General features: G+C 56.8%; 10 protein-coding genes across 10 annotated transcripts; 7 read left to right on the top strand and 3 right to left on the bottom strand.

The window, feature by feature from the left end:
• Positions 1 to 454: 454 nt before the first annotated feature.
• Positions 455 to 1,175, top strand: MFIFM68171_08627 (Mitochondrial outer membrane protein OM14 C-terminal domain-containing protein; the record flags this gene model as incomplete). Its single annotated transcript, XM_071064047.1, has 3 exons — positions 455 to 547; positions 615 to 1,081; positions 1,142 to 1,175. The coding sequence occupies 3 exons, from the start codon at positions 455 to 457 to the stop codon at positions 1,173 to 1,175; spliced, it is 594 nt and encodes a 197-aa protein (XP_070920148.1).
• Positions 1,176 to 5,687: 4,512 nt separating this feature from the next.
• On the top strand, positions 5,688 to 6,669 carry MFIFM68171_08626 (uncharacterized protein; the record flags this gene model as incomplete). Its single annotated transcript, XM_071064046.1, has 2 exons — positions 5,688 to 5,932; positions 5,991 to 6,669. The coding sequence occupies 2 exons, from the start codon at positions 5,688 to 5,690 to the stop codon at positions 6,667 to 6,669; spliced, it is 924 nt and encodes a 307-aa protein (XP_070920147.1).
• A 707-nt stretch (positions 6,670 to 7,376) lies between these two features.
• Positions 7,377 to 8,498, top strand: MFIFM68171_08625 (uncharacterized protein; the record flags this gene model as incomplete). Its single annotated transcript, XM_071064045.1, has 3 exons — positions 7,377 to 7,981; positions 8,046 to 8,327; positions 8,387 to 8,498. 3 exons carry the CDS (start codon positions 7,377 to 7,379, stop codon positions 8,496 to 8,498), a joined length of 999 nt encoding a protein of 332 aa, XP_070920146.1.
• A 1,622-nt stretch (positions 8,499 to 10,120) lies between these two features.
• MFIFM68171_08624 (Aminoglycoside phosphotransferase domain-containing protein) lies at positions 10,121 to 11,038 on the bottom strand (the record flags this gene model as incomplete). The annotated part of the gene is made up of 1 exon (XM_071064044.1): positions 10,121 to 11,038. One exon carries the CDS (start codon positions 11,036 to 11,038, stop codon positions 10,121 to 10,123), a length of 918 nt encoding a protein of 305 aa, XP_070920145.1.
• Positions 11,039 to 11,655: 617 nt separating this feature from the next.
• On the top strand, positions 11,656 to 12,199 carry MFIFM68171_08623 (uncharacterized protein; the record flags this gene model as incomplete). The annotated part of the gene is made up of 2 exons (XM_071064043.1): positions 11,656 to 11,926; positions 12,060 to 12,199. 2 exons carry the CDS (start codon positions 11,656 to 11,658, stop codon positions 12,197 to 12,199), a joined length of 411 nt encoding a protein of 136 aa, XP_070920144.1.
• A 245-nt stretch (positions 12,200 to 12,444) lies between these two features.
• MFIFM68171_08622 (uncharacterized protein) lies at positions 12,445 to 13,020 on the top strand (the record flags this gene model as incomplete). The annotated part of the gene is made up of 1 exon (XM_071064042.1): positions 12,445 to 13,020. The coding sequence occupies one exon, from the start codon at positions 12,445 to 12,447 to the stop codon at positions 13,018 to 13,020; it is 576 nt and encodes a 191-aa protein (XP_070920143.1).
• A 1,822-nt stretch (positions 13,021 to 14,842) lies between these two features.
• On the bottom strand, positions 14,843 to 16,289 carry MFIFM68171_08621 (Myb/SANT-like domain-containing protein; the record flags this gene model as incomplete). Its single annotated transcript, XM_071064041.1, has 2 exons — positions 14,843 to 15,853; positions 15,915 to 16,289. The coding sequence occupies 2 exons, from the start codon at positions 16,287 to 16,289 to the stop codon at positions 14,843 to 14,845; spliced, it is 1,386 nt and encodes a 461-aa protein (XP_070920142.1).
• Positions 16,290 to 17,777: 1,488 nt separating this feature from the next.
• Positions 17,778 to 18,707, top strand: MFIFM68171_08620 (Ureohydrolase; the record flags this gene model as incomplete). The annotated part of the gene is made up of 1 exon (XM_071064040.1): positions 17,778 to 18,707. The coding sequence occupies one exon, from the start codon at positions 17,778 to 17,780 to the stop codon at positions 18,705 to 18,707; it is 930 nt and encodes a 309-aa protein (XP_070920141.1).
• A 1,392-nt stretch (positions 18,708 to 20,099) lies between these two features.
• Positions 20,100 to 22,404, top strand: CEL3A (glycoside hydrolase 3; the record flags this gene model as incomplete). Its single annotated transcript, XM_071064039.1, has 2 exons — positions 20,100 to 21,891; positions 21,998 to 22,404. The coding sequence occupies 2 exons, from the start codon at positions 20,100 to 20,102 to the stop codon at positions 22,402 to 22,404; spliced, it is 2,199 nt and encodes a 732-aa protein (XP_070920140.1).
• A 214-nt stretch (positions 22,405 to 22,618) lies between these two features.
• On the bottom strand, positions 22,619 to 24,033 carry MFIFM68171_08618 (Regulatory P domain-containing protein; the record flags this gene model as incomplete). The annotated part of the gene is made up of 2 exons (XM_071064038.1): positions 22,619 to 23,697; positions 23,760 to 24,033. 2 exons carry the CDS (start codon positions 24,031 to 24,033, stop codon positions 22,619 to 22,621), a joined length of 1,353 nt encoding a protein of 450 aa, XP_070920139.1.
• Positions 24,034 to 24,310: the final 277 nt, after the last annotated feature.

Raw genomic sequence — 24,310 nt, 5'->3', positions numbered from 1 at the left:
CAGAAGACTCCGGCAGCTTCTTGACAAGTTTAAGATGAATTAGCGTGTGGGCATCCTGGTCCTTATTCTTTACTGGCATTTCTTGGCCTTTCGCGACTTTTAGCGGAGCCGCAGACGTCATAGGCGACCGGGATAAGGGCGCCCCGCTCTAGATCCTTGGCTGTAACCGTCGAGCCTGCGCTGCCATTCACTGAGGTCACCACTGGGCAACAGGCACGCCCAGTTTTACCCATCACATGTGCCCGTTCACCCGCCTATTTGTTCCCACCACTTCCGATTTTAACCATTGTGACCTCCTCCAATCCCGATCACGATAACCATCTCATCGTACAACGTCGCTTTTCCATCAAACCGTGAATAGCGTCAACTCGGAACAGCAAGCCTCGAGCGAACTTACTTTTCCTCTCTTTATTAAAGCAACCAAAGAGTGAGTCCCCGAAGCTGCCTGTCCTCGATGGCATCCATCTCGGTCCAGCGACTGATATCTCCCGGCGCAGTGTCGTACGCCGAAATCGCATCCAAAGGCCCGAAGCAGTCTCCAGAGGAGGTTTGTTCCCCTTAATCCTCACCCAACACCCCCGCGGTCCGACATACTGACGCGCATTCCAAAACAGGCCGCGGCCCCCCAGCCGCCGCAAGTGGAGCCGACGCTGACGGCGTCCACTTCGTCGCTGATCGACGTCGACGCCCCCTCGGTGCGCACCGTCCCGTCGGACTTCGCCGAGCAGGAGATCCAGACGGAGACGCAGGCGGCGCGCGTCGACCGCGAGGAGCGCGACAGGGAAGAGGCGGAGGCGCAGGCGCAGGCGCGCGCCGAGGCCGACCTCGCCAAGAAGAAGGCCCGCGCCGGCAGGGTCGCGCGCCGCGCCGACAACTGGCTGGCCAAGCACTTTGAGAGCATGGGCGAGGGGCCCAGCCGCGCACTGGCCGCGGCCAATCTGTTCGCGGTCGTGGGGTTGAGCGGGTGGCTTGGGTACAAGGCGTGGGGCCTCTACGATCGGGGCAGGTTCGGGCTGAGGGAGGTCGGGATCGGCCTGGGAGTGCTGGGCGCGGTTGGCGCCGTGGAGGGTGTGCTTGTCAAGTGGGTATTCGCTGGCTAACTTTGCTGCTCAAGACCGATGCTGACCAGGTTGGCTTCTAGCTACTTTTACAAAGCCAAGGCCAAGGAGCAATAGGTGACACGATGATGACTACGCCCGAGATGAGAGACGAGAGACTGGAGACGAGAGACGGGACAGCAGCAGCAGAATGGTTATGCCATTGGGAGTTTGGCTTGAGTTTGGGTCGGCCCGGGCGTCGTCGGTATCGTAGCCCGGAACATTTCGGTTAATGGCAGTGCATGGGCTCTGGGTTCTGCGTTCTCTCCACACCACTGTATCTTTCCTACCTTTGTGCATAGGTTTTCGACATATTCATGTGTTCTCGCCGACTCTACGCGCGATTCTCCAGGCGGCCCGCAGTGACGCAAGTGTGCACCGCCCAGAACAGGGGCCCGGTGACAGTGGATCTAAGGCCGTTTCTCGTTCCCGGAAGTCACGGGGGACTATCCCAGTTGCACCGGGTATAGACTCTTCAAATTCTCGAATAGGGAGTCATACATGTCTTGGGCACCTCCACACGCTTATGGATCCCATCTCCGGATGTTAGCCTCGTTACGGCTGTTCATGAGGTCAGATAATTAAGCTTTGGTCTGTGCTCGACCCCTAGTACTTCAGTTGCCCCACCACAAGCCTCGCGGGCTGAAGACTGTCAAGGAAAGAATGAGAGGAGACTGGAGACCTGATATTCGCGGTCCGAGACATCGGGAATCTGTGGAGGTTATAACTGCTAGCGTTGATGAGTCACCCCAACGAGAGTATAAAACCTTTTCACCTTGCTATGATATCATCGACCAGACCCAAGCGGCCTGGGCCAGGAAACTCAGATGGTCTTAAAGAGGTATACAAAGGTTTGGGCAAGATGTGAGTATGATTCCATTAAAATGTTGAGATCCTGCGTGGTGGGAGGACAAGCCGTTGTCTAGGACAAGCTCTAGTTCGATGCCGATGGACTGAGAGTGAGAATCAACTGTGCCGCTAATTAATCGTCGTAGTTTAAACACAATCACTTGGTCTTTTGGATTGCAGCAACTGCTTTTGAGGGTGTGCCAAGGGCGACTCTGCACTGGACTTTCTTCCTAGTCATGTTCATCCCCCCTTCTTTCCCTCCTTTCAGCTAGCAATCTACGTACCCGGGTCTGCTCCTTCTGCAATGAGATTGGTAACTCAAAACTAAGACGACGTCTCTTACATTCCCGCACCGAGTTTCCTTCCAACCTCGCCATCAACTGTACGTCTCAGTATCATATGTACCGCCATGATGTCTAAGTTGCACGCATCGGCGGCTGACAACGGCCTCTGGTGCACCAAACCGACAATCGCGACGGAATACGGTAGGTCTCTCCCATTTCGTCACCAGATCTCCACTCACAATGCATGCTGCACAGCGTCGGAGCTAACCTTTGTCGGGCCAATGATTAATCGAGCACCAGGTGTGTGACCTCAGAAAATCCATGCCACTCGACAGCCGTTGAATCTTCGAGCAGTCCCCATCTACGCCGGATTACTCAAACCGCATGAGTTCAGCACGGTCCCGTATCTTGAGCAGAAGTTGGAGCTCTTTCGGGCTCAATTTCGCCAAGATGAGCTAAATCTGGCCTCGCTGGTAGCTCAGGGAGCCGCGGGCCGACTCATTCAAGAAGTTGAGCAAGCGCTGCGGAATCTTGGAGGAAAAATCAGAAAACTGGAGACAAAGGTCGGACGGAAAATCGCGTTCCGAGATGATCTGATCAGACACCGCCAGAAACGCCGCTTGGTGCTACGCACAAGGAAGTTTGTCATCAAGAGAGAGTCTGGCACTTTCGAAGCCGAGCACCGCAATGGGGTCCATCACCGACAGTTCGCTCGCGGCCCGCCGACCCATCCTGATTTCTTCGAGCGTAGAGGATTGCCTGATCTGTACGACGTTCCGATGTACGACAGCAACAGGCACGGAACCCGTGACCTCCCCTATCGGCTTCTGTGTAGGCAGCAATACCCAGCTACATACTCAGCATCTTTTGGGTCTGCCGGCCGATTCCAATCCCCACCCCGCGGCTCCGGAATGTTGAGTACGTGGGCACCTACGTATGAAGGACATAGCGGAATCAAGCGTCGTCGATCGCCAAGCGCCGACCGTATGTTTGACCACGTTGAGAAACGTGCCAAGTGGATGGTTAGGGACATGGATAGCGGGATGGACTACAAGCTGCCTGCCGCAGAAATTGAGGACGGTGAGATCGTCGAACTAGTGTAGGCGGCTGCATCTGTCTTTGCTGTTGGCACGTTTCAGACGACGGGTCTGCTTGTGTGTGTGTGTGTGTGTGTGTGTGTGTGTGTGTGTGTCAGTGACAAGTAATTACGTAGCCCTAGACTTGGAAGGTTAAAGCTCGAGGCGGAAAACAACAGGGACGATTATCAACCCCCGTTGAACGTCTGTGACAAACTTCTGTTGCCTTGCCAAGCTTAAGGTCTCCTTTACTTCACATGCTCCCTTTGTTTATTGCTTACTTCTTCTATACCATTGCATGGATGAGATTCTCGGCAATGTCCGAAAACCAAGTTAATTCCTGCTCTGCCGCTCTGCCACTCCTTGCACTTCGTACTGCCAATCGGGGCAAGCGTTGACTTCTGTGGGGTGGTCTGCTTCAGCAACCTGGTTGCACGAACTAGTCGGAACCTGGGAGAAGCGACGTAGTCACATAACAGGGACGCGCAAAAAGGTATTAGTCCATGGAATCTTCGCTTCGACCCATGGACTCGTGGCTTAGCAGCCATTTTTGGAGGCGGCCTGGCAACGATGGAAGCCTATGGACACCAACCGGTGCGTGACGTTGTGGAGGGCCTGGATGCGGGACACGTCTCTCATGACGAACGTTTGTCTCAGATAGAGTGCTTAGGACCGACTCTTGCGCCATTGTACAGCCCATAGGCTGCCTAGAGGGCGCATACTTGGAAGGCAACAGAAGTAGAATAAGGTACGGTGCCCCGATCTGGGGTGTATTGGTGTGTTACCACGAGCGCACCGCGGTTACCCCGGGACGCTACGACATCAATAGCCGTACACAGGGGAACGGAGCAGCCCTTGTGGACGCAAAGTTTGGGCAATCATATGCGGAAATTGAGAGAAAAACAGATGAGCTTCCCCATCATCTAAATGGTCAAGGACCGAGGAGGAGACGGGACTGTCGAGATCGGGCCCAACGTCGGTGGTGGCGATGCATTCGCCGGAAGAGCGACGATGGAAAACAGGCTTGCCCGGCAGGATCGAACAAAGATAAACTAAAACCCACCTGGATTCCGCCCAGCCGATGGCAGCACCAAGCGGACGGTATCCCGACGAATGGGCTGCGGTCGCACTGATGGCCGTTTTTAGCACGGCGGTAACCGGGGTGGTGTGCTCCCTGCAGCCCTAATGGCTGCCTGACGAGCCCTTGGGCCCAGACCGTGACACTGACGGTCCCGAGAAAGCAGGCTCGCCTACGGAGGTCTGCCTGCATGCGCCAGGTCTCAGCGGAGCAGGTTCCGGACGAATCGTTGCTTTGCGCGACGGCAACTGCCGACCACCAAATTTTGACCTTGGCCGATGGCAGAGATGGGTCAAATCGGCAGGTCCGATGGCTGCAGCCCTATGGGTGAACGGGAGCTTTCGGTTGTTCGACGGCGCCGGCGTCCAGTCCCTTCATCCCTGCGGGCTTGTGATCCATTAATATCCACGCGAGACATTCCTCATTTTGCCCCCGCGCCCTAGCCAACGGCCAACAACGAAGCCATCCCTTTTTTTTTTTTTTCGTCCGTTTTTGGCTGGTCCAATGTCCGGGAAGACAACGTTCCATCAGCCACCGCGGCCGCTTGTGGAGAGGAAAAAGCGGTCTTGCAGTGAATGCCGGCGGAGAAAACAAAAGGTGCGTCCGGGGAATTTGTCGGCGTCGCTTTGGGTTCGGCGAACTAACCTCACAATACCTTAGTGTGATCAACGACAACCTTGCCGGAACTGCTCGCGCCGGATGCCCCAGCCCATTTGTCATTACGATGGCAGCCCGTATGTTCTGACTAGCCCACTCCAGATTCTTGTCGCTCACCAACGAAGGACACGCGCGCACAGCACAGCAGGACCCTTTCCGCGCCCGGTTGTTCAACGTGCGCCAGAGTTTGCTTATTCCAACAGCACCCTCCCTGCGATCACGGTCCCGCCTCACTATACCCCGGGACTCCTGGTCCCCGGCCAGATCGACCTCTGGGCACAGGCATCACCAACGAGCCTCGACGGCCGATCCCCCGGGGGGTCCAATCCAACTTCCATCTCCCAACCAGGTTCGTGGCTCTGCGAAGGCGGCCTTTGGGGGTACTGAACTCATGGAGTATGAGTGCGCAGGTGCAGGAACCTACCCAGTCGCGCCGGTGACGACTCACGATCGTGCTTGCAATCTCTTCATCGATACTCTCCTTCCTATCATCCGGCAGAGCCCGGCTCGCTCCCTAAATTCGTTGTGTACGTTCAAACCTGCACCCCACAATCGGCCCAAGCGTTCAATGAGAAGCGGGAACTGATGATGGTGGGGATACCAAGTCATTGAAACATGTCTGATCAGCCAAGAGACCGTGGTGGATATGGACATGGTCATCTCCGCCAGGGGCCAAGCCATTCAGGCACTAAAGGAGATGCTGGCCATGCCAGAGTCCTCAGCGAGTGATGAGGTCATTGCGGCGGTGGTCAAGCTGGCTATTAGCGATATCTGCTACGCCGAGACACAAGATCTGCAGGTCCATGCGGATGGCGTTCACGAGATGACGAGGCTACGCGGCGGGCTCCCTACCCTAGGTATGCACGGAGTATTAGCAAAGATTGCTATCCTGTGAGTCAGCCTAGCGACTACCGCTTCCACACCCCTGCAGGTTCTAACGCCAACGAAGCGTGGACTGGGCCATTGCACTCAGCTTGGAAAGCCCCTCTTCGTTTTCAGATCAGGAGATTTCCGGCCACGCTGATCATTTGCGGCACACTACACCTACAACGGGTTCGACAAGTCCACTAGAGCTACCCGATCCGGACTCTAGGCACACGAGTTTGCCGCCCGATCGCCTCGAACACACCACCGTGGCGATGCTGAAGGATGTGGAGTTCCTTCTCGACGCCGTCCTCGCTCTGCCGCAAGCCCCATCGCAGTGGCAACTGCGGAAAGTGCAGTCGATGTCGGAGTGGGTACACGGCCGTCTGTCAGGGGCAACGGAGCAGACGTCGTCGACCTCACCCCTCCACCACGCAGCGAGGTTGGCGTCGCTGCTGTATTGCCGGACTATCGAGGCACGCGAGCCGTTTAGTCGGGTGATCCACGAAGGGGATGTTGCTGAATTGGTGGATGCTGTGTGGAAGGTGCCGCTGGACGTGTGGAATAACCACCTGGACACTCTCCTCTGGGTGTTGGCCACGGTGCTGCCGACGGCAAGGAACATGGCACAGTTCTACACGACCAAGACCATGATGATGGCGGCTGCTGTGCAGCTCTTGGTGGCGGATTGGAACGCGGCCGCAGCTGTGCTCAGCCGCGTCGTGAAGCTGCAGGCGTGGCTTCGCACTTGCCCTCAGGATTAGGGGATCCAATCGAGTTGTGACGGACGACGGGTATACCGGGAGGGCTCAAGCTATCCGGAATAGCGGGCTAGATGTTTGCTTCGGAACGAAAGTGTGTTTTTGGGTAACATATAGTTTTCTGGGTAATCCGCATTAATCATTAATGTTTCACACCACATGTTTTCCAATAAGGTAGCAACCGAATGTCCTGTCCGGATTCCCGATGATCCGGTGCGGGCCCACCCGGGGCGAAACCGGACCCGACCTGGCTGCCCCGCGATGGTCGTTATCGGCGGCGTGCACTTGCAGTAAGGCTAGGTGGGTGGTTGTGGAGTGACACATCAAATATCGTCCGGCGATACGGCCAAATTTGGCAGTGAAATGGATGCAAGTCAGGCCGAGCGGCCAGCAGCCGTCGGATCGGAAACCGGATTTCGGAACAACCCAGCTCGGTCCTCGGACACTTCGCGTAGCATAACGGGGACCGTCTTGGCATACCGCTATCTTTGGACCGAACACCAGAGACCAGAAGGAATCAACGCCATGACAGCGTGAGGCAAACGGGACTTCGCCGGAACAACTTTAATTGTCGAATCCTCCGTCCTCCGTGATGTATAATTATAATTGGCAATGACCACGCTCTTGGAGCGGAATAGTGACCTGTCCGCAAGTCTTCAGCTCTGTCATTCCACTCACCTACACGATCGTTCCCTCCCCGCACTTCTAACATGTCTACCCTAGCTAACTTTAAGAGTTACCTCAACTCGCAGCTGTACGTCAAGCTCCCTGTCCCCACCAAGAAGTTCACCGACCAGATCATCGTCGTCACCGGGTCCAACGTTGGTCTGGGTCTGGAGGCGGCGAGGCACTTTGCCCGCCTGGATGCGACCAAGGTGATTCTCGCCGTCCGCTCAATTCCCAAGGGTGAAGAAGCTGCCAAGTCAATCGCGGCATCGACGGGACGGGAGGATGTCGCCGAAGTCTGGGAGCTCGACCTAGCCAGCTACCGGTCTGTCCAGGCTTTCGCCGAGCGAGCGCAGGCGCTGCCTCGTCTGGATGTGGTGGTAGCCAATGCTGGTGTCTACATGACGGAGTTTGAGATGGCAGAGGAGAACGAGACTACTATAACCGTCAACGTTGTTAGTCACATGTTGTTGGCGCTGCTGCTCTTGCCGAAGCTCCGGGAAACGGCTCTTATGACGAGCAAGCCGTCTGTGATCACCTTTACGGGTTCGTTTACACACTGGATGACGCAATTCCCGGAGCGGAAGAGCGAGCATATTTTTGATGACCTGGCTGATCCAACCAAGGCCAAGGGCCCTATAAGAGAGAGGTCAGTATCAAACAACGGGGTGTCATTTGTCACAACATCCAGCTTCGCTAATAAAATTCATCAGATACTACGTCTCCAAGCTCATCCAGCTCCTAACAACCCGCGAGTTCGCCAATGAGCTCACAAGGTCGAGCAAGCCGGGCAAGGTCATCACGTCCGTTATTAATCCCGGTTTCGTCGCTACGCATCTCATGAGACACAGTGGGCCTTTATTTCAGGTCTACATGAAGATGTTGCGGAAAGCATTATCTCGAACCGCCGAAGAAGGCGGGCGCACGCTTGTCCATGGAGCAGAGGGCGCAGAAGAGACACACGGGCAGTATCTGAATGACTGCAAGGTTGGGAGGTATGTTGTGCGTTCGAAAAGCTGTGAGGTACCGTAACTGATTTCCATATCCTTCTCAGCCCTTCTGCTTTTGTTGTTAGCCCAGACGGCCAGAAGACCCAGCAGCAGCTCTGGCGGGAGTTGACTGCCAAGCTGGAGAAGATACATCCCGGAATCACACAGAATATCTGAATCAGGGCCTTAGGGGTTTGGTGCCGTTTCCGAAGCCGCGTCTTTCCGGCACCCACGCTTGGTAATTAGAGCATGGTTCTGGGACTTCAAGCAGAATGTGGCACCGTGGGTAAAAGGCAGCACAACGTTTTCAGCCAGCCCTAATCAGCATCATCATAAACCAACCAGCCAATCTCATACGCAACGTATTCTTCTAAGTTGACCGTTGAAATCTGAGATGCGATGGTACACCATGATACAGAATCTTCTCCTGGGTACATGTTTACTTCTTTACGACAGATAATATCTCACATTGATGGAATACGTTACACGATCCACTTTGGATTTCTCAAACACTCCGGCTTGGGGTGTGGTAATTAAGCGCCCTCCCCCACGCCCCTACATTGATATTGAAATAGTGGATGTACGATGTGCCCTGGACGACTCTCTTCCATTTCCATGGTCTCATTGGCCACGTGATCCAATGGTAACCTGCGGTGACAGCATCCCACGGCCTGGGACTCAGCTTGGGGCCAACTAGGCTGAGAAAGGGAATCATTATGAAATGGCTTTCGTATTTTACGGCTCGAAATTACGTAAGGGTTAGAAATCCGTGCAACCCCGAGAGAGACTGATATTACCTAGTGATAAAGCCCGGTTCCGTACACGTGGGCAATCGGGCGCCGCTAAATTCGGCACTGAATGATCGCGGAGAATGTCACGTTGGAACGCCTGTGCAACCAATCTCCGCATACTAGCGAGGGCAGCTGACTGGCTCACAGCACAGTGAACTAATACTCAGTTGTCAACCTGACGTCGGAGAAACCGACTGGGCGGAGATGCTGCTCGCGTAATGTCATCCCAGGGCATGAAGATCTCCGCTTCTCCTGCCAAGCTCTGACTACCGTGGAACCTGAGATGTGGTTCGGTTAGAGAGGGCTGCATGAGTACGTGTTGGTGACCACACCCAACTCCAAGAGTATTGGCCCAGCGGACATCGGCTCGTGGGCTACATATGAAGCTAGTATGGATTGGTTGTCTCGGGTCTTTGATATTCCAGTTTCGGGGGAGCAAAACCCCGCGTTTTCCTAACTTACCTGACCGGAATAAGCAAAATGAGGAGGAGGGAATGTTTCTGGACGGTGTTACCCTCCCTGTGAGGAGAAGCAACTGCAGCTGAAACTATGATACGTTTTTGGGATCTCCTCACATGTCCATATTCTACACTCAGGAGGTGGGGCAGAGGCTGCAGCAACGCCGCCTAACTCTTAATTAATGGGCAACCTGAATTGCTCGAGTCCGGAACCGGCCACTGTGCCGCCTGCCGAGGGTGCTGGCCAGACCTTTCGCAGCCCACCATGGATGTTAGCTGTCCTCACGAGTCTGGCTACGTAGGGCGATGGCGGCTGCTGCAACGAGACAATTTGGAATCCGAGGGAAGAAACAACCAGAGAAAAATGGGTGATTGGCACACTGCATTCTTTTTTGTGCGGCGCTAGTGTATGAACTGGAAGCACTGTTAACCAAGGGCCATGTTCCCAATGCGCGCTCTAGATTCGGATTGGTGAGTTGGTGTCCTGTGGGTGGCAGGGGACTTTATCCACTGGCGTGAGACGATGGAGATGCACCGCCCTCCCAATGGATCAATCATCTGCCGGCTTGACGGATAGTGTGGCACCTGCCTTGATGTTGAACCGTCGTGAGGGGGGAAACCGAAGGGTCTTGCGCCGTACTTCGGCCAATATTGCCGCCTTGCCCGAGTACAAGCCGGTTGCAATCCAGGCAAACAGTCTCCATCTCCAACGTGCGAACCAAGACCACTCCGCAGGGGGTATAAAGTTATGCATCGCCGCGTGTTCAAAGTATGACGGGTAGAAGCCTGCATAGTCCCAATCCGCCAGCCACAACTTTCCCGTTTCGCTCTCAAGCATAATGTTGCGGGGCGCAAGGTCGTGATGGGTAAAGACGAATCCCTTCTCGGGAGCGGTCGGCTGTAGACAGGACTCTCTGTGCTGCTCTGGTGTCTTGCTTGCTTCTCGGCGGGGATTCACGAGATTATACCAGAAATTGACAATTGAGGATATCGTAGTCGGGGAGGCGTACGGCGGGATCCCGTACCGGTCGTTGTCGATCCAGAAGGAGCGGCAAAGGCCCGTCCCCAGGGAGCCCGCTGTCGGGCTCGTTGCGGTCTGCATACGCCGTACCATTCTCCGGAGCTGAAAGGCGAGCCGCACCGTTGAGACCAGCCCGATGTTAGGCCAAATTGTCATGAGGTCTTGGCCGTGGATGCGGGCCTGGATGAGCTCGAAGGTGTCTTCTCGGCGAATGACACGCTTGAAGGCCGGAACCGAGACGCCGAGGCCCTGGGCCATCAGCATTGCACGTTTGGTGTCTTCAACATCTTCCTCTTTATAGTAACACTTGGCGACGTATGCGTCCGAAACATCGATCAGGGAGGTTATGGAGGGGCGCCCCTGTTGTGCCTTGCGGATATCGGCGATGCATTTTGCGAGGTCCACGTCCGATAATACGTCCACGGGATCCTCCCCCGAGGCAAGCATTCTCACATCAAAGGTGTGGCGATGATGGACCAAATTGGACGGTGCCTATCTTGCATGAAATGTCTTGCGTAGGTACAGTAGTGTTTTAGTGATATGACGAAGGACATGTGGCGGTTGGCAGGTATTGTTTGTGTGGCGTGTCCAGGTCGAAGGTTGAGTGACAACGCATGGCTGAAATAATTACATAGGTTCGGTGGGTGCTACGGTACTGTACTGTACAGTACAGGTCAATATGTGGCGCGTGCACGCCTGCGGAAACACGCCACAGGCTACTACAGGTCGAGGCTGGACCCACATGTCTCAATCATACACGACCAGACGCTATAAAACATAATATTGCACAACGAAAATAAACTCACACTTTCCGCGTATGGCGCGCTTAGCGTGATTTGTTCTCGCCGGCCTCGATGGCGGTCGCGACTCTAGAGATAAGTAATCATGGGGAATCCAGCGGATACATGGGGTGTCAAATGATCCCACATCCAAAGACCCAAGTGTTGCCTTCGAATTCTGACGTGCTGAGGGTGAGTAGATTAAGTCGTATTCCACAACCGGTACGCTCCCTTTCTTACTTTGTCTAGAGCCCAATCAAGTGATCTCCGAAACTGCATCTAAGTATGGCTTCTGACTTCGACGGCAACTGGGAGAGCGATAATCTGGACGTCAACGATCTCGGCAAACGGGTCGTAGCGTTGCACCTCGTTGCCTACATTAATGAAAATAACGAGGGTGATGAGGAGGGTCTTCCACCAACCAATCACTGGTGCTGCTTCCTCGAAGTACCCGAGCACAAGTCCGTCCGACTCGATATGGTGCCCGGGTACGGCAGCGACGGCTTGCGGGGCAAGATTGAGATATCGTCCAAGGTCTACGCTCAAACGCACAACAGTATCAAAAACGCTTACCTTCACCACAACACTAGGGGTCACCGTCCAGAAAATGGTTCATCTCATTGTAACAAAGGGAAGGCAGAAGTATCAATTCACTCCCGACTGGGAAGGCTGCCGGTACTGGAATTTAGTCCTGTTCCAGGACTTGGAAGCCGCTGAGTACGTTCCGCCGGACAGCGCCGGGAAAGCTGAGGAGGCATTGTCGTTCTACTGGGTGAATCCGGAAGGCAAGGAAAAGCGGGAGCTCGGGAAAGGGACTTTTCGCGCGTAGCTGAGCACCAATTGCATCCCCGAGCAACAGGTTTCATCAAGTGGTCTTTGTTGTGTTTGTCGGGTCTCAATTTGGGCTAATTGGCCTTGCGTAAAGTACATTACGTAAGCTCTTAGCATTCCAATTGCATCCTGTGAACAGAAGCGGTGAAGGTAGTGTGGCTCTAGTGGGCCCCAAATCTTCTCCTCCTGCCCCGACCCTACACGTAGACAGCAAATCACTTAATACGCACTTTGTCATAAGTTATGTCGGCAGAAGCTCTCGCCGTCCTTGAGCGGCTCCAGCAAAGCAATAATTGGGACGTCGACAACCTCAAGAGCGGCGATCTTGATGCTGCGGCCCAGATGATCCACCTCTGCACCCTCCGAAACGATTTCAATGAAGGTGACGAGGCTGGTGAGCCACCAACAAACCACTGGACCATTTGTCTTCAGCATTCACCCACAACTTGCGTCATGCTGGACATGGTTCCCGGTTACGGAAGCGATGGGTTGCGCGGCAAGATTGAGACGACGTCCATCGGCGACAAGCCATATACCGACGAGACGCTTCACGCGTTCACCTACAAGCCATCGAGAAACGTCACCGTCGCGGACGTTGTCCAAATCATCAACGAGAAAGGGAGAGACCGGTTTAACCTCTCGCCCGAGTGGGAGGGTTGTCGGTTCTGGCTGTCAGTTGTCATGGGGGACTTTGAGGACGTCGAAGTGGTCGACAAGGGATCCGCTATGACGGCCCTGGAAGCACTGCGACAGTACTGGATGAATCCAGAGGGATCAGAGCCACGGGTGATGAGAGAAGGGGTTTTCAGGAACGGATGAGCCGGACCCTCTCGGATCTCCACTCGACTGTAGACTGTAAGATGTCAGAAAACCAACCGAGGGATGACCCGTCCCAGGCCACCACACCATAACAAGCACTGACTTAGCATTGACTAACAGCGGCACTTGGCCGCGGTACCGTACCATAGGGTCGTGTCCACCGACCCATCCCAGTGAACTTCTCCATACTCCAATTAACGCAAGAGGCCAGGGACAGTGACCGAGGACGCATCGGGTTTGGAACGCACGCGGGGGCGGGGAGGCAAACATCTATCTGCCAAATCATTGACAGGGCCAACACACCACTGGACTGCTGCACCACCTTCTGTTGTTGTCAAGTTGTTCCCACCCACATAATGCGCGCAACGCATCCCGCCCAGGCTCCAGCAGCCGTCGGCGCCTGCTCTGATTCGTCCCCGTTGTGTCAGAGCAGGTATCCACGCCCAGCTGTTGTGGGGATAGGCAGCGTTGGAACGCTGCTGTTGAGTGGCGCGAGTGGTGGGGGAAGAGGGGGGGCACGAAGTCAGGTGGTGGTAGTTCTTGGCGCGGCGCAGCTCTGTGTGAGATTTGGGAGAGTCAGAGTATAAATACCCCTTGACTCTCTGCTACTCCCTCGTTCCCTTTCGGTTGAAGCATCAAACTGCCAGCAAACTCCCCAAGTCCAAACCACCAGCGATACTAACACCGGTTCCCATACCATACCAAACCAACCCAATCGTCATCATGTGCGGCTCCGATTGCCAGTGCGGTGCTTCGTGCTCTTGCGCCAACTGCCCCACCCACAAGTAACTGGGTGCGTTTTTTTTTCGCTGCCGAGCAAGTCCCATTGTACGTTCTGTTTCTTACCTTGACAACATGGATCGATACTAACTTTACCCAAGTCCTCGCATAGTAAGGGGCCGGGTATGACGTGAATGGCGTAAGGTCAGTTAGGGGGCGGGTAGGTCGGCATCATCGTGTGGTTGGCGGAAGGGCGGCAATCTCTCTTTTCGGCGGCGGCTTGTTGTGCTTTGGAGTGTTAGTTCTAGCATTGACCCAAATCAAGTTTGGTGCTCGACATTGGTTTTCTTGTGGCAGCATGACACTTGAGTCAAACTTGTGTGTGTGCGTGTGTGTGTGTGTGTGTGTGTATGTGTGAACCATCCATCGGTTCCATGCCCGTAGGATCTCATTAGACAGGCCCGTGTTGCAGTCTCATCATATGGCGTCGAATACCTACACTCATAGACACCAACTCACCAACGCAAAGCAGGACCCCAACGGAAACCAGCAAACGCCCTGTCCCAGCCCAGAAACAAGTAAGAATACAGGTGGTATCTGCGCGACGCCAGGTTGAAACTCCGCAAAGAACAATGCAAAGGTCATCGTCCCGGACCCCCAACCCTGCGTCCCAGACGAAAGAATGAGACGTAGATCCCTGCTGGGTCATGGTATGCTCAGACCCCCTGACTGAGCCCAATTAGGATAAAGACCGCCAGCTAGGTATCGACGCCAATGCGAAAGGAAGGAAAAGAAATAAAAATAAAAAATAAAAAAAATAACAAAAGACAAACCTCTTCAGAGAGGTAGATAGGTATCCCAGCAACGATAGGAGCAAAAGCAAAATCCCTCCAACCGTGGAAAAGACGTCCCTCCGTTCCGTCTCATCCGCTCCGAGCCACGATCCCTTCATCCACCCCCGCCCCCCCTATCCTATGGCCTTCCCGTCCGAATCACATCCATGCAACCTACCAACCACCCAACCAACCGACCGACCAACCCGCAACACATCGCCAGCAACCACAAGAGAACTAAAATAAAGAAAAGAGGGGGGATTCACCGCCTACGCGATCCGATTATGCACCTCGCGCAGCCGCTTGACCCAGTGGCGGCGCAGGGCGTCGGGCATCTTGCAGAAGACCATGGCCTTGTTCTCGTCGGCGAGGACCTTCTCGGCGATCTTGAGCTGCAGGTCCATGTCCTCGGCCGCGAAGTCGCGGAAGAAGATGTCCATGGCCTGCTCCTGCCACCCGGCCGACAAGCCCAGCCTTCCCCCGGCCCCGCCCCGCCCCGTCCCCCTTTGTTGTTGCTGCTGCTGCTGCTGCTGCTGCTGTTGGAGGAGGGTCTCGACGAGGAGGAGGAAACCGTCTGGGAAGCTGAGGTTTGCGGCGTTGGTGGTGTTGCCGTTGGCGAGGGAGGGGAGTGCAGCGCCGTTGGCGGTGGTACTGGAGCTGTTGGATGGCGTGCTGACGGGCTGTTGATGTTGGTGTGATTGTTGGTGGTGGTGATTTTGGTGTTGTTGCTGCTGTTGCTGTTGTTGCTGTTGCTGCTGCTGCTGTTGTTGTTGCTGCTGCTGCTGCTGCTGCTGCTGCGTGAGGTCAAGGTAGCCCGGACCGGTGCGTCGTCGTTTGTCGGTCTGCCCGGAGGAGGAATTGCTCTCGGGCGCCTGCAGGCGCTTGCGGGATTGCAACGCCGTCTCTTCGGGCGGGGTCAGTGCTGAGGTCGACGAGACGGAGGATCTTGGCGGCGGCGGCGGCGGCATCGAGGTCTGTGGGGCGCGTGGGAGCTGTTGCGCCGGAGGAGCGGCCATAGGGGCGGCCATCGCCGCGGGCGGCATTGGCGGGATGTGTGTCTGGTTCGGGTTGATGTAGGCCGCGTCGGTGAGGAGATCTATGATGGCGGTGCCTGCCGCCTCCGGCTCTTCGGTGCCATTGAGGTTGTCGGGCCCCTTCCTGCGCGGCTTGGTGAGGCGCTTGGGCGCGCCACCTGACCCGATGACGTCTGGAAACAGTATCTCGTAGTATTCTTCGTGGTCGAACGGGCGGGCTCGGAGGGAGCGGGCGAGCGGCTCTTTCTGCAATGCGCGTGGTCAGCGGTCGGCCCTGTTCCGAGAGGCCCGGGGGACCCGGTCCTACCTGAAGGTGTCTCGCCCAAGCGTCGTCGGTCGCCGTCACAGTGCGAGTCTGCGCGTTGTAGAAGAACTCTGGGTCCTCGCGCAGGCCGCGCCACAGGCGGTACTTCTTGCGGGCATTGTCCGTCTTGTTGATGAGGTGGCTCTTGTTGGCGTAAGCGTTGTGCTTTTCGATGAGGGCTTGCATGGCACGGTCCCAGGCCTCGGGCTTGAAGGTGCTGCCATCGCGCAGGCCGAGCGAGACCGACTGGCATAGGGAGTGGAAGAAGGTGGCCTCGTACTGCGGGTTCCACGTGAAGCGCGGCCCGCGATGTTTGCCGGGGGCGGACCCCGAGGCCTTGCCGGCCCCGCCCGCCGTGGTAAAGTCCTCGTCGGACATTGCGGTCCTGCGGGCGGAACCCTCCCTTAAACCGTTTCTTTCCTGCCGATGTGGCCGAGCGGCCGCGTGGCGATGGAGTTGCGGGCGACCTGGGTCGGACCGAGGGGAAACGGAGGGGGGGGGGGCGAGGGGGATCCCACCGCCACTAGACCGGGCGCGCGTGCGACTCCCTTACGAGCCAAGTGCTTTGCTGGTGAGAGAGGGCTCAGCGCCAGGCGCTCAGCAAGACGGTTTTGAGGACACACCACCCCCGGCCGCACATGTCTTATCTGACGGCCTAGTCGCGCTTTCGGTGGGCTTGAAAGGGCCACCGTTTTGTGATACCGAACGCTGATGGTCTGATGCGGATCATTTGTCACGAGGTTGGGACGGTGAAGCGGGGGCTGGGTGCCGTCGGCTGTGAAACGGACCGCCTGTGCGCCGCAGCCAAGATGTCACGTGCCTGTGCTGTGCAACAAAACCAGGTTTACGCACTGTAATCGTCAACAGTTCTGCAGTAGCCAGCGGGATGCCCTCTATTTCAGCGACAGGAATTCTTCAATTGCTTCTTGTTGACTCACAGCTCTTCTAGTCTCTTTGAATCGTTGTGTCAAAGGAGCAATAAGCCCGGTTGTTGAAACCTCTGCTGCTGCCTTGAGCAACCTGCAACCACTCGGCACTTCCCCTTGGTTTACATCCACCTTTGCGCAAACAAGTGGATGTCCCCGTTTTGGTTCTGATCTTTGCGCCGCGAGACAAACTTCACTTAAGTATTATCCGCTATGGGACCTGTGCGTTCCAGCACTTAGTCCGCAGCATGTAGGGCCTATATCGTGTGCTCAAAGACGCTTAGACCCCTTTGAAGTGGGACGCATGGTCAACCATTTCCAGACCCCAGTTTCCAATTGAACCCTCCCCTTCAACCGAAAGGATGTTCAAATTCAGCACCGTATTTCCGTTCCTAAGGCTCGCACAATGTTGATCGAATACTGCACGACTTCCAAAGACACCACTGATGATGACATTGCCGCTCCGCGCCCCCGACTCAGCCTGTCCATAGGATAATTAGGCCATGAGTTAGAGAGGTTGATGAGGTTTTCTGGAGCACCAGAGCTGCCTGTATAACCCGCCCCGTGAGGGATCTCTCCATGTCCTCAACTTTCGCTCTTGTTTCTATCGCCATGGTGCGCTTGTGTCTGTCCCGACCTCGTCGTCACAGCTCAAGATATAGAAACCCAATCGCTCCCTTGTTTTGTTCAATGCTTGGTTAATGAGTGGCTACCTGCCAAGGCGTCATGGTTCTTGGGTTTAACGTGCCCCGCGCCTTCGGCCTAATGATCACTGACTGCTTACGCTAGCTCCATTATACCAATCGCGGCTCAACGCCCTGCGAGAGGCATGGTACAACTTCAACATTCAGTTTTGAATATAAAAGTCGTCCCGCTTCAGCTCAATTCCCTTGCACCCCAACCATTCTCCTTCTCACCTTCCCTTGGCAAATCATCCACAATGTCTAACCCCAAGTTCCACTCTATCACTCTTATCTCCTCTCCCTACCATGTTGGCGTCCCCAACGTCGGGCCCGGCGCTGGCCCCGCCTATCTTCTCTCCCGTGGTCTCGTTACCTCGCTCAAATCCTTGGGTCTCCCGCTCCACGAGCTTGAGATCGAGGCTCCCGATCCGGACCAATTCGAGGGCGAAATAGGCCGGAGCTTTGAGGTCCTCCGGCGCACGGCAAGGCTGGTCGCGCAGGCGCGCAGGGACGCATCGTTCCCCATTATCCTGGCGGGAAACTGTACTTCTGCAGTGGGTGTTGCGGCGGGGTTATGCGCGGCCTCTTCCGAGACCACGGAGATTGGCTGTGTGTGGTTCGACGCGCATGACGATTTCAACACCCCGGATACTGTCATGAGCGGGTATTTTGACTCAATGGCGATCGCGATGCTGGCGGGGCAGTGCTGGCGCGGGCTGTTGGCGACGGTGGCCGGTCATCGGCCGCTGGACTTGGGGCGGTTGATTCACGTCGGTATGAGAGACGTGACCGAGGTAGAGCGCAAGAGGGTGCTTGAGGCCAGGTTTGATGTCATCTGGGGGTGTCGGACAGAGGTTGAGACGAAGGCTGACTTTGTCGAGGGGCTTGCTCGGGCGTTATGGAGGAAGGAACTTGGACCGACGATGGTACATCTTGATTTGGACTGTCTGGATAGCTCGCTGGGCAAAGTCAACAAGTTTGCTAGCCCTGGAGGTCTGTTTGAGGAGGACATTTACGAGTGTTTGGAGAAAACTGTCACATTGGCAGAGCCGCAGGCGCTGACGGTAGCGTCTTTTGACCCGTCGTGCGATGAGAAAGGGGCCGAGAGGATTGCAGAGGTCGCAATAGCCGCTGTCAGCAAGTTCGCTGCAGCCCTTTTGACGGCTGGCATGCTTTCGCAGCGGTAGCAACACACGGGATTTGCGGTGCATTGGAATTGCAGGCTCGCCTGACCACGCGCTCTCGCCAAAGGAGAGCTTCTTGATGTGGCCGTCCCTGATAGACCGCCCGTTGACAGGGGAACTCTTGATGGATTCCTCTCTATCCCTGCATCCATAACATCATAAAGTCAACGAAGCTAAGCTCAGTTACATATTCGCTAATTTAACTCCAGATGCATAAACAGAAGCTAGTAGTACCTGGCGGACATTGTAGCCGCCTCGGTCATGCCTAAGGTATTTTGCAACCAGTCATGACTCCAAATCGGCGCCAACATGACAACGCAATGCTAGCAATAGCCAGCGCTGGATGACCCCGTCAAAGAACCCCTTGCCCTGATGCATAACTTTGACGCAAAATGCGGGCCGCGGAATGAGACAACAAAAGCAGCCCCTTTGCTGCAGTTTAGCTCGCTGTTGCTCCCCAATTGTGAAGGCCTAAGTTAGAGAGAGTGAATGTAACGTGTCGTTCCTTGTCACACCTTGCAGCTGGCTGACACCCTTCGCTAACCACTAGCAGTACTTGGTGTTATAGGGCCGCTCGTTGGGTAGTAGTGCCCGAATCCAACCACAGCCGCCCATAGTTTCAGGTTAAAACTCGATATTCAAATTGGCCCTTGTTGATGAGACCATCCGGCCAATATAAAGGGAAATACCAGGTCATGTCCATCTCTGGCCAAGCAGCACACCCAGGAAGTGGAAGGTGAGCAGATGGAGCGACGGATCCGAAGCCCGTGATACCGTGCTCTTTAGACATCTTGGGGCTTTTGATGTCGGCCACTCGCATGCCAGTAACGCCTCCACAATAATGGACTGTTTTGCGGGGTTTAAGGAGTGGCTCACTGCCATGGCGGGAGATATGCATTGCCTAATTAATACCAGGCAATGCGGCCCGGCTATGATGCCTCTGCGCGCCACAGCCGCTCGGAACCCACTCGGCGTCCGGCATCACGCCGGGCCATGGCGTCGTCCCGCATTTCGAAATCGTCCAATGCCGATCCCCAGGCCTGCACCCCAGCTGGCGCCATTTATGCCCACGCGGAAAGGGTTTTCCCACCGCTGCGAACCCACCCTCCCTCGGCGGCCAAGCGCCGACTGGTTCCTGCCTTGATTGGGACGGCACTCACACTGCAAGATCTGACGATAGATGAATAATGTGGGGCCCGACGGCACCTGGCGAAGCATCCAACTCTCTTCTGGCGTGTCTAGGCAATGTGGAAACTCGGAAGCAAGCCAGCATGTGTGTTTGGTTGGGGACTTATAAGGAGTGCGGAGCTCCTCCTCTTCCGAGGGCGCGCCACCTTGGGCAAGGACTCTTCCAGGTAGGGACTTTCGACGGAACCTCCCAAGTGACTGGTCACCATGGCTCTCCACGCCTTTGCGCTGCTGGCGGCAGCACTGCTCGTCCGGGCCGAGACGGGCGACAAGGTCGCGCGCCAGGGGCCGACAGGAGCGGCCAACTGGGCTGCTGCGCACTCATCGGCTGCTGCTACGCTTGCGAGAATGTCGCAGCAGGACAAGATCAACATGGTCACCGGCGTCGGTTGGGACAAGGGGCCCTGCGTTGGCAACACAGCTCCCATCGGCTCGATCGGCTACCCCCAGCTCTGCCTGCAGGACGGCCCGCTCGGCATCCGATTCGGAACCGGATCGACCGCCTTTACCCCTGGAATCCAGGCTGCCTCAACGTGGGATACCGAGTTGATACGCCAGCGCGGTGCCTACATAGGTGCCGAGGCAAGGGGGTGCGGCATCCACGTCCTGCTGGGCCCCGTCGCCGGCGCGCTGGGCAAGATTCCCCACGGAGGCCGGAACTGGGAGGGCTTCGGCGTGGACCCCTACCTCGCTGGCGTTTGCATGGCTGAGACCATTGAAGGGATCCAGTCGGAGGGCGTGCAAGCCAACGCCAAGCACTACATTGCCAACGAGCAGGAGCTGAACCGCGAGACCATGAGCAGCAATGTCGACGACCGCACCATGCACGAGCTGTACTTGTGGCCGTTCGCCGATGCCGTCCACTCCAATGTCGCCAGCGTCATGTGCAGCTACAACAAGCTCAACGGTTCCTGGGCGTGCGAGAGCGACAAGGCCCAGAACGGGCTGCTGAAGACGGAGCTCGGCTTCCAAGGGTACATCCTCAGTGACTGGAATGCGCAACACACGACTAACGGTGCCGCCAACAACGGCATGGATATGACCATGCCCGGCAGCGACTACAATGGGCGGAACGTGCTGTGGGGACCTCAGCTCAACAACGCCGTCAACAGCAACCAGGTATCACGCGCACGGCTCGACGACATGGTCAAGCGGATTCTCGCGGCGTGGTACCTCCTGGGCCAGAACTCGGGCTACCCTTCCATCAACATCCGGGCTAACGTCCAGGGCAACCACAAGGAAAACGTGCGGGCCGTCGCCAGGGACGGAATCGTGCTGCTCAAGAATGACGGGATCCTCCCGCTGCAGAAGCCGGGCAAGGTTGCCCTGTTCGGCTCGGCGGCCGTCGTCAACCCCCAGGGCATGAACGCCTGCACCGACAAGGGCTGCAACACGGGCGCGCTCGGCATGGGCTGGGGTTCCGGGACCACCAACTACCCCTATTTCGTAGCACCTTACGACGCGTTGAGGACGCGTGCTCAGAGCGACGGAACGACCCTCAGCCTTCACAGCTCGGATAGCACCAACGGTGTCGCCAACGTAGCGTCCGGGGCGGACGCTGCTATCGTGGTTATCACGGCCGACTCGGGTGAGGGCTACATCACCGTCGAAGGCAACGCGGGTGACCGGGTCAACCTCGATCCGTGGCACAACGGCAACCAGCTGGTCCAGGCCGTCGCAAACGCCAACAAGAACGTCATTGTCGTCGTCCACAGCGTCGGGCCCATCATCCTCGAGACGATCCTCAACACGCCGGGCGTGCGGGCCATCGTGTGGGCGGGCCTCCCCAGCGCGGAGAACGGCAACGCGTTGGTGGACATCCTGTATGGCCTGACCTCGCCGTCGGGCAAGCTGGTGTACACCATCGGCAAGCGCGAGAGCGACTACGGCACGGCCGTGGTCCGCGGCGACGACAACTACCGCGAGGGCTTGTTCATCGACTACCGGCACTTTGACCAGTCCAATATCGAGCCGCGGTACGAGTTTGGTTTCGGACTGTGTAAGTAGGAACTAGTTCTGATTCCAGTAGCACCTCTCAGGCATATCCATCCCAGCCTGTTTTGTTTTTTTTTCTTTTTTTTTCTCCTTGCTAACCTCTGTGGCAGCATACACCAACTTCACCTACTCGGACATCACCGTCACCTCGACCGCCACGGCTGGACCCGCCACGGGCTCCACCATCCCCGGCGGGCGCGCGGACCTCTGGGAGACGGTGGCCACCGTGACGGCCAAGGTGACCAACTCGGGCGGCGTCGCGGGCGCCGAGGTGCCGCAGCTGTACATCACCCTGCCGTCGTCGGCGCCGCAAACCCCGCCCAAGCAGCTGCGCGGCTTTGCCAAGCTGAAGCTGGAGCCCGGCGCGAGCGGCACCGCCACCTTCAACCTGCGCCGGAGGGACCTGAGCTACTGGGACGTGGGCCGGCAGAACTGGGTGGTCCCGAGCGGGAACTTCGGGGTCAGTGTCGGCGCGAGTTCGCGCGACATCAGGCTGACGGGCACGATCACCGTGTGAGTTCTATGGAGACTGAAAATGTGGAGGGGATGGGGGAGAGAGGGTTGGGGATGTGTATATACGATTCAATGTTGGTGCGCATTTTGGTAGTTTCCCATAGGCATTTTTGCATTCAATCGCAGAACAAGCATGTCCGGATATAATTAGTTGGTTTAATTAGAATCTTCAAACTGCGTGAGCGATTGTCCGTTCTCGACCCCCACGCTCGAGCCCATTAGTACCCCTGCACCCCCCCAGTTCCCGTAAACTTGAGCGAATACACACCCCTCTCGATGCTGTTCAGCAGGAGATATCCCGACTTGAAATAAGGATACACACTCCACGTGCCGGTGAACTCCGCCCGGCCCCCGACGCTGTCATCCTCGGGGTGGCAGTCAAAATACCCCACCTCCCTCATCCCCCTGCCGGTCGGATCGGTGCTCAACGAACTCACGTCGACAATGCGCAGGCCGGAACCGTAGTTGGCCTGGTAGGACAGCCCGTCCTTGACGTATTGGTTGTGGTCGGTAGCAATGGCCGGGCTCTGGTACGTGCCCGTGAAGACGGGCCGGGTCAGGTTCGCCACGTCGACAATGTAGGTGGTCGTGCGCTGGTTGGCGGCCGGCCCCCGCCTCCTCTGCTCGTCCAGCTCGTCGTCCAGAAGCAGGTACCGCATCCCGGCGTCGGCGAGCCAGCCCTGGTGGGTGTAGCTCGCGCCGTTGTAGGCCGTGCTCGAGAGCGTGACGGGGTTCGACTTGGACGTCACGTCGGTGATGTCGAGCGTGTCCTCGTTGAAGTTGAAGCAGATCTCGCGGTTGGTGTAGCGCCTGTCCGGCCCCGTGTACGTCACGCACTGCGCGTCGTGGACGTACCCCCCCGCAGAGAGGCAGCCGGGCGAGGTGGGCCGGGACGGGTTGCTGACGTCGACCATGAAGAGACCACCGCGGCAGCTGGACACGCCTGTGCCGACGGCGTAGATCATGTTCTTTTCCGGGTGCGCGACGATGTTGTGCGAGTTGCCGAAGCCAGAGTAGTGCGCTGTAAGGTCGGTCCTGATGCTAAACGTCCTTGGGGACGAGGCCGAGACGTCGAGGAGCTTTTTCATGTCGAAGACCTGCAGACCGTGGCCGTCGGCCTCGGAGCCGATGTAGACGTGGTCGCCAATGACCTTCATGTCGCGCCACGAGGAGCTGGTTGTCTGCGTGGGCAGCCGGCCGAGGTAGACCAGCGAGCCGTCAGGTTCGACCTCGACGAATGCGGTGCCGTCTGTCTGGCCGACGGCGGCGAACTCACGGCCCGTGAAGGACGTCCAGCCTGGGATGGGGTTTAGTGGGTGTTATTGAGATGATTTGATGCGACTCCAGACTCAGACTTACCCCAGATGTCGTTGCCGCGGCGAGTGCTTGATCCCATATCCTGGTGTCTCAGGAAGCTGACAAGATCGACATTGTTGCACCTGTACTCGCCAGCCCTGCCGTCGACACAGGCAGTCGCGGCCTGGGTTGCATAGCGATCAATGTCAAAAATGCCGGCCTCGGACTGCGCAGCCCATGTGTCCAACTTCATCTTCTTCAAGACCGACATGGATTCAGCGGCAGCGGTGGCGGCGAGGGCCGACACGGCCGTGATCAGGGTTGCGGCAGCCTTCATGGTGAGTCGATGTCAGAGAGGGCAGCGATGATGTAGAGTAGAGTCGTGGGGTTCTCGCTGGGCCGCGCATGGGACCTCCGTCCTCTTATCTGTTGACGGGGTCGGGGCTGGTGAACCATCGCCACTGTGACCCTTCGGATCCTCGTATCTCCTAATGCGTGGCCAGGCACCTGCAGCATTGTGGTCGTCCAGTGCACACACACTGCACCGCTGCGTGTGAACCGTCACCTAGCATGTGGATCATCATGACGAGCGCAACTGAATGCGATGCCACCCA

The sequence above is a fragment of the Madurella fahalii genome (assembly GCF_045866475.1).
Source record: "Madurella fahalii IFM 68171 DNA, scaffold_5, whole genome shotgun sequence".
Classification (NCBI taxonomy): Eukaryota; Fungi; Ascomycota; class Sordariomycetes; order Sordariales; genus Madurella; species Madurella fahalii.
Note: the sequence above shows the minus strand (reverse complement) of the source record. Positions and strands in the feature narration are given on the sequence as shown.